Source organism: Bos grunniens, chromosome 5 (assembly GCF_055505025.1).
Source record: "Bos grunniens cultivar Pamir isolate PY7600 chromosome 5, Bosgru_T2T1.0, whole genome shotgun sequence".
NCBI classification, from domain to species: Eukaryota; Metazoa; Chordata; class Mammalia; order Artiodactyla; family Bovidae; genus Bos; species Bos grunniens.
The window spans coordinates 44,577,819-44,589,972 of NC_141169.1; the positions used below are offsets into that span (position 1 = coordinate 44,577,819).

General features: G+C 44.0%; 1 protein-coding gene across 10 annotated transcripts in view; it reads left to right on the forward strand.

Annotated features, from left to right (window-relative positions):
- Positions 1-6,338, forward strand: part of BEST3 (bestrophin 3) — a 55,998-nt gene extending 49,660 nt beyond the window's left edge. For all 10 annotated transcript variants that reach the window (XM_086400013.1, XM_086400011.1, XM_086400006.1 and 7 more), the window contains one exon: positions 3,815-6,338. In XM_086400013.1, coding sequence (XP_086256139.1) covers positions 3,815-4,739 — 925 coding nt within the window. In that variant the 3' untranslated portion in view covers positions 4,740-6,338. The remainder of the gene's footprint in view (positions 1-3,814) is intronic.
- Positions 6,339-12,154: the final 5,816 nt, after the last annotated feature.

The following is a 12,154-nucleotide window of genomic DNA, read 5'->3' on the forward strand; positions in this document are numbered from 1 at the left end:
CAAGTCACTTTTTCCACCTGGAATATTCTTTCCCTTCTCTGTTTATCTGATTCCAGTGCAGTGTCAAAGACCAACTCAACTTACTCTAGGAACTTCCTTGGCAGTACAGTGGTTTAAAATCTGCCTTGCAATGCAGCAGATGCAGGTTCGATCCCTGGTCAGGGAACTAAAATCCCACATGCAATGGGGAAACTAAGCCTGTGCGCCACTACTGAGCCTGTGTGCCGCAGCAAAGAAGCCAAGTGATGCAACTAAGACCCAACACAACCAAATAAATATTTTTTTAATGTGATTTGTCCCCAATTTAGCTATTTATAAGCATGTCTTCTTCCTCCTTTTAGATTTTGTCATATAGAGTTTAAGGCAACAAATGTGTTTGTGGTAGATGCTCAATGCATTCAGTTAGGGATGTGGATGAATCTCATGTGTCCATACCACAGTCTCAGAGGCAGGAAGGTGCAATAGGACCTCATGGGTAATCCTGCCCAATGTCAGCGGGATAATCAGTGGAACAGCAGCAAGAACACTGACCTTTCTGGCATTTACTCTTTGCAACTGATTTGGTTTTCTCCAGTGTATGGCCCAAGACCTTAATCCTTTACCTCAGTTGAGTATATACATCCACTACATCAGTGCGCAATTAGAAAGGTTTTTCTATAGGGTTCATGAAGTTTTGAAGTAATAATAATATTAACATTTTTTCCTAGAAGATTTTGCCATTCTTACAAGGTTGTGTGGCTTGGAAATAGTTAAGGGGAAAAGAAGAAGTAGTTAAAGAAGATAGGCTTCCCTGGTGGCTCAGATGGTAAAGAATCTGCCAGCAATGCAGGAGGCCTGAGTTCAATCCTTTGCTCAGGAAGATCCCCTGGAGAAGGGAATGGAAACCCACTCCAGAATTCTCGCCTGGGAAATCCCACGGACAGTGGAGCCTGGGGGGCTACAGTCCATGGGGTGGCAAACAGTCAGATATGACTGCGTGACTAACATTTTCACTTTAAGGAAAACAAATCCCAAATAAAAAGTCAAGCTCCCACATGGAGGACAGAGGCCTGTCTTATAAAGAGACGTTGTCAGGCACACCTCGGTTCCCAGAGCACGTCCAGCATGGCAATCTTAGGGATCCACTGCTCCCATGTCCTCTGTAACTAAATGGGTTCCTGGAGTATGACTGGAGATCTGACCTAATGAAATGCACCAAGTAGTGTCACCAAGGCTGCTGAAGCATGAACCTGGCGTTTCTCAAGTCAGTGTAACAGAATCTGAGCTGTGCAGGCTGGAGGCTGGGCCAGAAGGCTATCTGGTAGCCAAGCACACTGCCACGGCTTTAGAATAACAGTACAAGGTGGTAATCGGATGCCATCCCACCACATTTAGCCAGTTAATCATCTCAATCGTCCATCTTTTATTCATTAACACGGAGGAATGACGTTGTCTTTGTCCACTCACTTTGCCCTTTCAGGTTACCAATATTATGCTGTTCCAATTTTTTCCTCCATGTCTCATAAAATGCACCCAGTTTTAGCATCTTGTCACTCAGCAGACGTCAGTGCAACACTGGAATGGGATGGCCAGGTCACTGTTGCTCCCAGCGTCAGCAGGAGCATCTGTATAAGGGCAAGTCTTTAAGCCGTTCTTCTTGGAGCTTTCTTAAAACTGCATGTTCACAGTGATGTGAGACAAATAACCGCATGATCCAAGACAGGAGCCTACCTTACTAAAGAGTATCCCTTACTGTTATCTCAATCATCCATTTATTTCAGCCTTGAAGGAGAAGGTTAAAAATGGTAGGATTATTTGTGCATACATGTGTGCGTGATCAGTCGTTTACGCACTCAGTCATGTCTGACTCTTTGTGAGCCCATGGACTGTAGCCCTCCAGCCTCCTCTATCCATGGAATTCTTCAGGCCAGAATACTGGAGTGGGATTCCATTTCTTCTTCCAGGGGATCTTACAGACCCAGGGATTTGAACCTGCATCTCTTGTGCCTCCTGCATTCTGCATTGGCAGGCTGATTCTTGATCACTAGCGCCTCCAGGGAAGCCCAGGATTATTTATTTTATGTCTCAAGGTTAAAAATTCAACAGAGTATTCTTCAAAATACCAAATCAATCAGACTTAATCACCAGTGGAGCCCAACCACATTGCAAGTCCATACCACCTCCAGGGATGCACTCCTTCCACAAATACAGAAACACAAAGAATGGGCAAGGAATCATATCAAAGACCTCTGTGCAAAGAATATATTGTACATATTATTTTATCCCTGGGTTCTACCTCAACATTTGACACCTATGTAGCAGACTTCATATAAAAGGGATTAAGAAAAAAGGCTTTGGCGCTGACAGTATTTACAACTTTTTTAAGGGGACACATGTTTGAGAGAGAGGACCATTTTAACAATTATTTGTTGCTGTCATGTTGCAAATGTCTTTTTCCTTAACTTTATTTCAAATTCCATAGTTGAAGTTTTTGATGGAAAACAAGACGCAAGGGGTTCTGTCTGTGGAAATAAAAAGGAGTGCACATGAGGGGCAGAGTGTGTTTTCTTTGGCAGTTCCTGTGCTACCATTTTGTCTTTGTTTTTAGTGCTGGAGGGCAGCACATTGGCAAGTAAGGCTCTAGTTAGCTTCATACTGTATTTACAGCCAGTTCAGTTCAGTTCAGTCACTCAGTCGTGTCCGACTCTCTGCGACCCCATGAATGGCAGCACGCCAGGCCTCCCCGTCCATCACCAACTCCCAGAGTTCACTCAGACTCACGTCCATCGAGTCGGTGATGCCATCCAGCCATCAACTATGGGTTAAAATGTCTGTGATGCATACAGAATTAGCACTCAACTTCTCTTAAGAATGAAAGCTTAATGTCTAATTTCAAACATTCCCTGAATATACTTCCTCTGTCTAATCATACATTAACTGCCAGCAACTTTTATAAAGTATACACAAATGGATTATTAGGAGAAAAAACAAAGGTTTTGGAATCAGATATTCTGGGTTCAGCCCTCACTAGTTGTATATAGCCTTAACGAATCTCTAGGGCCTCAGTTTCCTTACCTGCAGAACGTGAATAAAAACGGCACAAGCATACTGTGATAATTGCTTGAATTAGTACATGGGAGGTGCATGGTCAGTAAATGTTAGCTGTTGTTTGGATTGTCTTGAATTTAGCTAGGATCCATTGTTTTGGGGGTTTATATATACCCTGGGAAAACATGGCTTTAGTTCACCTGTAACAAAAGAGAAAGAACACATATTATATCTTTTTTTTTTAATGTCCAAGTCTCTAGATCCTTGATTCTCCAAGTCTGGGCGGGGACCTCTGGAAAATTCCCAAGAATCAAGACCCCGAGATCCAAGCCCTTAAGGTCAAAACTATTTTCATAATAACAATAAACTGTTATGTGCCCTTTTCACTCTTGTTTTTTTGTGAGTATACAATGGAATTTTCCAGAGGCTACATGCTATGTGATGATGTCATCACTGAGTTCATGAAATGTGCGCTTGGACATTCTTGTGCTTTTTTATAGTCCTCAGTCATCGTTTCCAACACTGTAAATAGCAGTAGCCATAACCACATAAACCAATCTCTCCAGGGTACTCAGTAACTTTTAAAAAATTTGTAGAAGACCCAAAAGTTTGAGAACCTCTGCTAGATTATCTCACGTTAAAGTACCCTACTCCCTCCTCCATTTCAAAATCTATAATGTGCAAATATCACACTTGGTCCTTAATTTTGAGACTCTGCTTGGCCTTTGACCCCCAAGGTCAACCCCCTGAAGCTGCTCTGCCTGCCTTTTGTCCTCATGTGTTTCAGGTTGTCTGGGTCCGATCTGCCGGGTGACGAGTGGCTGTGGGATTTTGAGAAGCACGGTCATCGCCGTTCGGTGATTAGAAGAGTCAAGAGGTTCCTAAGCGCTCACGAACACGCCGCCTCAAGCCCCAGGAGGAGAAGCTACGGGAGGCAGGCCAGCGACAGCTCCATGTTCTTCCCCCCGAGCGACCTCAGCCCAACCAGGGATCTGCTGGATGTGCCTCCTACAAGCCCTCACCGTGCCTCGGCCCCTCGGAAGCACCCCCAGTCTCCAAAGGGGAGCCCCAAGCTGCACTCCAGCCTGGGAGAGCTGTCCACCATCCAAGAGACCAGCCTGAGTCCACAGTCCAGTGTGAGGGGCTCCCCCACCAAAATGCCGCAGGTCGCCGAGGTGTTGGTCACAGCCACCAAAGCACTAGCGCCTGCGGCAGAGCACGACCGCCGTGACTCCACGGCCTCCATCCAGAGCTCCGACTTTACAGGGCTTCAGCCCAGCAGGCCTGGGCAGCAGGAGGACCCTGTGGGGTCAGTCCCGTTCTCCTTCGAGAAAGGCATGCCTCCTAGGGACCCTCGTCCCCAGACTGTTCCAGCCAAAGCTGAGAAAAACAGCCTCAAGTCTGCCTCTGAGGAGGACCCTCATGAGAAGGACAAGTCCCCCCAAAAGTGGAGGCTCCCGGACTCCAGCCACACCTCCCTGGCAGGCCTAAGTCTGGATCCCATGAACCCTGAGCCACTTCCTTTACTGGACCCAGAAACATCCTCAGAGACCAGTGGAATCACGTTTGCCGCGGATTCTCGAGTCTCTCCTGATGTGCTGTATTTAATAGAAAACCTGGACACCAAAGAAACAGATATTGTAGAGTTCAACAATGAGCAGACGGAGGAGTCTCCCAAGGGAAGGCCAGAACGTTCTAGGACCTGGTTCTAGCCTAGATTCTTACTTCCCCAAAAGTTCAAGCAGTAGTTCCAGAACATACCTGGGGGCTGGTCAATTTTTTTTGAAATGATCATACTGTGTAAGCTACTTAAAACTTTGAAGGGCATTACAATACTGACATTACGGGAAGATCAAACACATTCATGCTATCTACCACAAAGTGACTTTCATGGAAGTTACACAGACCACAGTGATGTACCTTAAACAAATAAGGAATCATACAAATTCATATACTGTTGTAAATTATAAATTCATAGATTGTTATAAATTATAAATTCATAGATTGTTAAGCTGTGAAAAAGGCTTTATAGATCACAGTCCGATCCCCTAGTTTTGCCAAAAGGGAGACGAATGATTCTCTCTTCCCTTCTTTTCCCCCCTTTCTTCTTTTCTTCAGTTATAAAGACTGGGAGATGGATCATATGATGCTTCAAAAGCCCCTTCCTAATGCTCATTTCCCTGTGTAAGGCCTTCTAACCATCTCACTCCGCTTTCTATAACTATCTTAATTTCCTAATTCTTAAGTTTCATCAGCATCAGAAAGCTCCATCTCCCTTCAATTTTCTTTTCAATTTTCAGGACTTTATTTTCCTCTCATCTGCCTTTATTTCCTCATCCTTTTGTCCTCTCTTACCCCTAGTCTTTCTCCCTCTCCAGTTGACTCTATTCCCTCCCCTGCTTTCAGGTTGTAACCTTTTCTCAGCCGACTCTGTTGCTTACTTCCTGCCATGATTTTCAAGGAGGTTTTGGCAAAGTTTCCAATGGAGCAATTAATAAGTGTCAGTAAATCCAGCCTGACTTCACCCAGCCTCGCAGGAAGGGGCGTGGGAACTTGCTGTGTCTCCACCGTGGCCATCTCCTTCCACAAGCACTCTTAGGTCCTGAACACTGGAGGAGCAATGAGGCCATGAAAGCTGCATAACCAAATGCTTCAGAAGCAAATGACAAGGTTTGAAACTGTTCCACTCAGACTCTTTAAGTAAAAATCCCCATTATGTCACAACACGGGACCAGCTACTGTGTCTGGCAGGTTGTCTGGGATGAAGTAGGGTATTGGAGCTGGGAGGTTAAGGGAGTCCAGGATCACAATGGGAGGAGACGCTGACTAACTTCCTCCAAGGAGTTCTTAGTCTTATCTGCTGGGGGCTCCCAACTTTGCCCAGAAGGCCATGTCTAAAGAATGCTGCTCTATTTCTGTCATATGATGAAGCTCGACTGCAAGCTTAAGAAACAAAATAATCCTAATTGCTACCACTTATTGAGTGTTCACAACAGCATGTAAAGTTCACAGATAATCCTACTAATCCTCACAGGAATCCCATGAATTGATATACTATTATCTCTATTTTTTTTTTTGGACCTTGGCTATGGCAGTCACATTTATTTTTTAGTTTTTTAACTTATTTATTTTTCAATTGAATGATAATTGCTTTACAAAATTTTTTTGTTTTCTGTCAAACATCAACATGAATCAGCCATAGGTTCTATTTTTTACCTATTTTAATCTACTTTTTAAAGGAGTCTTTCATTTCTTAATGTTAGTTGTTATTGTTATTCTCTTATTGAAATAATATACCTTAGACCAATGCTTATTTGCTTTCTGTTTTGTTTTGTTTTGTTTTGTTTTTTGACTGCATGTCATGTGGGATCTTAGTTCCTGGACCAGGGATTGACCCCCAACCCCCTGCAGTTAAAACCATGGAGTCTTAACCACTGGAACACCAGGGAAGTCCCTATCTCCATTTTAAAGATGAAAAAAACAGAGGCTTTAGAGAAATAATTTGACTAAAATTACCAAACCAGGAAATGGCAGGACTCAGATTCAAGCCCAGGTTTCTCTGACTCAGAGCTCACCTTCTGGTCCAGCATGCTTCATCCCTGTGCTACGTTGTCTGCAGGGCCCTGAATCTGCCAGGACTTTGTCCAGAATTCTGGAGGATGCCCCACGGGAGCCGGGCATAAGACTCTCCAGGCTCGGAGGCCTGTCCCGGTCCTCTCCATTGAAGTCTACCTTGACTTTTTATGTATGCACACAGGAGGGCAGTGTTCCAGCATGAAGCCTAGCCATGGTCCTCTTCATTTCTGAGGACACAAGAAAATTAACAGAACCCTCGCCTCCCTTCCCCAGCTTCTCCCAACAAGCAATGTTATATATAGCACGTTTTGACAAGACATGGCCACCCAATGGGCCACCCCAGCTGCGTGACAGCAATGACATTTACTTGAACTAACTTTTTGCGAAGGGCTAAAAGGTCATAAGAAGACTCTTGAGAGTCCCTTGGACTGCAAGGAGATCCAACCAGTCCATTCTGAAGGAGATCAGCCCTGGGATTTCTTTGGAAGGAATGATGCTAAAGCTGAAACTCCAGTACTTTGGCCACCTCATGCGAAGAGTTGACTCATTGGAAAAGACTCTGATGCTGGGAGGGGTTGGGGGCAGGAGGAGAAGGGGACGACAGAGGATGAGATGGCTGGATGGCATCACTGACTCGATGGACGTGAGTCTGAGTGAACTCCGGGAGTTTGTGATGGACAGGGAGGCCTGGCGTGCTGCGAGTCATGGGGTCGCAAAGAGTTGGACACGACTGAGTGACTGAACTGAACTGAAAAGGTCATAATATTGGAACAAATGGTATCCATTGATGGTTCTCTATATTGGTAAACAGTGTTACACCTAGGAAAAGTACCCACATTCCTGAAGCATTATCTACAGACTATGAAGTCAGACCCCAATGCAACACGGGTATAACACAGGAACCCTAACCTTTCCCACACTCTTTTCTTTAAAATACTTACTTATTTGGCTGTGTCCGGTCTTAGGTGCAGCATACGGGCTTCTCTAGTTGCAGAGCATAGGCTTCTCTCTAGTTGTGGCACGTGGGCTTAGATGCCCCATGGCACATGCAATTTTAGTTCTCCAACCACGGATGGAACCCAAGTACCTTGCTTTGAAAGACAGGTTCTTGCCACGGGACCACAAGGGATGTCCCTCTTCCAATCTCTAAATGCTATTTTCTTGGATGTTTCTATTTAAATCTTCTATTCTCTTCTCTTTGACTTTATCTATTGCTCAAATTCAAATAAGCTTCTACTTAGCTGCTTTTGAAATATAATCAATTTCTGTCCCTAAATCCAAGGTGATAAATTATACACAACTAGAATCATACATTTTGTGGAGGACTAGGAGGGTTCGTTTATTTCTGCCTCCCTCCAACCTTTATACACCTTTATCCAAAGAATTATTTAACTTCCTCAGTATTTCATCAAAATTTCCTCCTTGCACTGAAAACTGAATAATGGCTCATTCAATGAGTCCATGTGGTTGAATTCAGCTATAAATTCCAGCCAACAGTTGCCTAGACCAGATGAAGAAATTCTCTATAAACTATAAGGTGAGTTTATAGAGACAGACTGAAGTGGCAAAAACAAAATAATTTCTTCTCCTGTGCCTGATTTTATTGTCCGCCTAGCCCATTTTCACCTAAATTCTGGAAACTTCCACTTGCTGGATGAATGCTCACAACAACCAGCCGCTTAGTCATTTGGGCTTATCGTTTCCAAGAACAGGCTCAGCTCTGTTCTGCATTAAATGTAATCCGCAAGCCAGTGGTGCAATGAGGCCAAGCCCTACTTACTGCATTCTCCTGTTCTCCAGAAATGACAACTCTGCCCTGGTCCTGGGGTCCACAGGTCAGTAAAGATAAAGGCCCAGGAGCTTTTTCTCTGTCATCTAAGAATTTAGGGATAACTGCCCACTCTAAAACAAAGAAGGCTGTTCTCTCCCCTCTGTAATGGTCCTATTTCTTGGGTCACGCCTCCACTCCTCCAGGCATCCACTGCAGTCCAGTTCAGCTAAACTCCGGAAAATATATTTTAAATAGAAGGGAGAAATATATAATTTATCATTAGTCTAAAGAAAAAATTCACTTAACCTTCATACACCGCTCTTTTTTAGTGTTTCCCCCTCTACCTTCCTGCTTCTCCGGAGAAACTGATTCAGTCCTCAGTATCATTCTGAGACCTTCCTATCACAAACTCTGCTCTCTGAGCATCTGCTGAGGCCAGGCAGCCATGTGGTGTGAGTGACTGAGAACCAGAGGCCCAGTGTGTGACTCCCCTCCCAGGGGCTTTGTGAACTCAGTGAGCCCCCTCCTTCTATCTCTCATATTCCCATCTGTGGAATGGGTTCTTCTCTGCCCCACCACACTGGCCATCATGAGGAATTGAGGGAGTTTATGTGAAAGGCAGGGAGCCCCAGGCAGCACTGTGTGGGTGAGGAGCCTGACTGGGAATTGATGTCTCCATGGATCCGGCACCAACTGCAGAATAAAAGACCTCAGTCATTTGCTCGTCAGGATCCCCTATTCTCCAGGATTCTAATCTCTTTCATCCAGAAAGCTTGCAGTTTCTCTTTGGGCTTCATTTTCTCCCCCCAAATGCTTCTTGATGTCCCATACATCCTCCTTTTCTCCAGTTTTTCTCATTTCTTCAATCCCCACAATAGACCAGCCTCATCACCATGGTGACAAACTCTGCCCCTAACCCATTTTATGTATCAATTCTCTCAATCAAAATGTGGAACTAGAAAATTTCCTGGCTGTCCAGTGGTTAAGACTCTGAGTTTCCACTGCAGGTGCTGTGGGTTTGATCTCTGGTTAGGGAACTAAGATCCCACAAGCCATATAGTGCAGCCAGGAAAAAAAAAAGAATTAGAACATGAAGATGTTCTAATCTAAAAAAAAAAACCAAAAATGTGGAACTAGAGAATGATCAATTGCCTTTGTCCTTTTCACTATAATTCTAGAGGATTTAACACTCTTTTTTGTTTTGCTTTCTTTGATTTTTTTATTCTCTAGTTTGGGGGAGTGGCAGTTTCTCTGTAGTTGCTTCTCATTGCAGTGGTTTCTACTGTTGCAGAGACCCGGCTGTAGAGCACACAGCTCAGTCGTTGTGGCATGCAAGCTTAGTTGTCCCTTTGCATGTGGAGTCTTCCTGAACCAGGGATCAGACCCATCCCTGCATTGGCAGACAGATTCTTAACCACTGGACCACCAGGGAGGTCCGAGGATTTAACATCTCTGGTTTGCAGTTAGAGGACCCTCTTAGGGCATCAATCTTCCTAAACCTGGCCCTGTATCAGTTAAGAGTGAATAATAACTACAACTGTAAAACAAATTTCTAAATGAGAGCAAAATTAAAATCTAATTCCCTTCCCTCTTCACAACCATCATCTACACAATCAACCTCAGTCATTTTCTGATGTGCTGTGCTGTGGTATCAGTAGGAATACCCACAGATTTTCCTCATTTTGTCTTTCAAACAATCTCAGGTAGATCGTCAATCCTTTCACATGCTTTCCATTTTTCTTGGTTCTATGAACCCTAATTTTTAGGACAGTATTTTCATGGCAATGATTGTTGAGTCAAAAGAAGCCATTCAAGAATACCAAGATTGTTCTTATATTGCAAATCTTAGAAAACCCCAGCTGTGGCAAAAAGAAAACTGAAGCAATTACCCTGGAAAACAGGGGCACAAAAAACACATTGGCCTTAATTACTCTATTAGTTCTGTGTGGAGATTTAGTTTTTGTGTTTTGTTTTGTTTCTGAATTAGTTCAGAAAATGGGCCCCAGTTATCCTTTCACCACGAGTAGATTTGGCCAGATGATTACCTAGAACCGTCTTTTCTGTTTGTTTCACTTTGTTTTTGGCTGTGTGGCATGCAGGATCTTAGTTCCCCAACTAGGGATCAAACCTGTGCCCCAGCACGGGAACCATGGAGTCCTAACCGCTGGACCACCAGGAAAGTCTCTGGAACCATTTTTGGAACATCTTGTGGTCCCTGGTGGCTCAATGGTAAAGAATCTGTCTGCAATACAGCAGACACTGGTTCAATCCCCAGATTGGGAATATCCCCTGAAGAAGGAAATGGCAACCCACTCCAATATTTTTTCCTGGGAAATCCTATGGACAGAGGAGCCTGGTGGGTTACAAAAGAGTCAGACACGACTTAGTGACTGACACACAAGTTCAAATATTTACCTAACAGAAGCAGCAAAAGGCATGTTGTATCTTGAATCCTGAAGACAGATAAGAACATTTCTAAAATAGCTTCTGAACAGAAACACTGATGTGTCCCAAGTTCTTTGTCTAGCTAATGGTTATTGACCTGAGGTGATTTTGTGCCCAGGAAATATTTGGCAATGTTTGGAGACATGTTGTGTTGTCACACTGGGGAGTGTTACTGGCATCTAGTGGGTAGAGGCCAGGGATATTGCTAAACATCCTGCAATACACGAGACAAATGGTCACAACAACCATGGAGCCCAAAACACTCAGGTTAGGAAAGTTAATTTAGGCCAATAGAAAGATGGGCTTCCCTGGTGGCTCAGTGATAAAGAACCCGCCTACCAATAGGAGACACAGGTTTGTTCTAGGAACTGGAAAGATCCTCTGGAGAAGGAAATGGCAACCCACTCCAGTATTCTTGCCTGAGAAATCCCATAGACAGAGGAGTCTGGTGGATGACAGTCCATGGGGTCACAAAAGAGTTGTACCCAACTTAGTGACTAAACAACAACAGAAAGATAAAAATGAGACAGCCACCAAGCAGATGCATGAAGAGAGATGTGCTAAAGGAAGAAATAGAACTACAAGAGAACAGATGAGCCCAGCAACAGGCTAAATTACTTTTCTGTGTATAAACTATGAATGAATGACCATTTCTCCCAGGATGCTAAACAATATGATATGTCAAATCCAGAAAAACTGGATGGAAACCCTGAGGTTCACCCTTAAAGAATTCCATGGATGGCTCTTACCAGTAAGAGTTATTTAACACCATCGCTAGTGTGACTATAATTTTCTCAGAATATATATTATATAAAGGGCGACAACAGTATATTATGCCAAATATTATTCAGGAGTTTGTGCCAATAAACTGCTAGACCATGGATTGACACCTGATCCAGCTTTGGTCTCTATATATGTCTTGCTGCTGCTGCTAAGTCACTTCAGTCGTGTCCAACTCTGTGCGACCCCATAGACGGCAGCCCACCAGGCTCCCCCATCCCTGGGATTCTCCAGGCAAGAACACTGGAGTGGGTTGCCATTTCCTTCTCCAATGCAGGAAAGTGAAAAGTGAAAGTGAAGTCGCTCAGTCGTGTCTGACTCTTAGCAACCCCATGGACTGCAGCCTACCAGGCTCCTCCACCATGGGATTTTCCAGGCAAGAGTACTGGAGTGGGCTGCCATTGCCTTCTCCGTATATATGTCTTACTTAGGATCAAACAAATAAACCACACAGATAATCTGGCACTTTATTTTTCAGTAGAGAATAGTTACAGTGGGTAGGATCAGTCTACCTCCTGCCATTGGGCCAAGCAAACTCACAGGTCTCTCTACCTT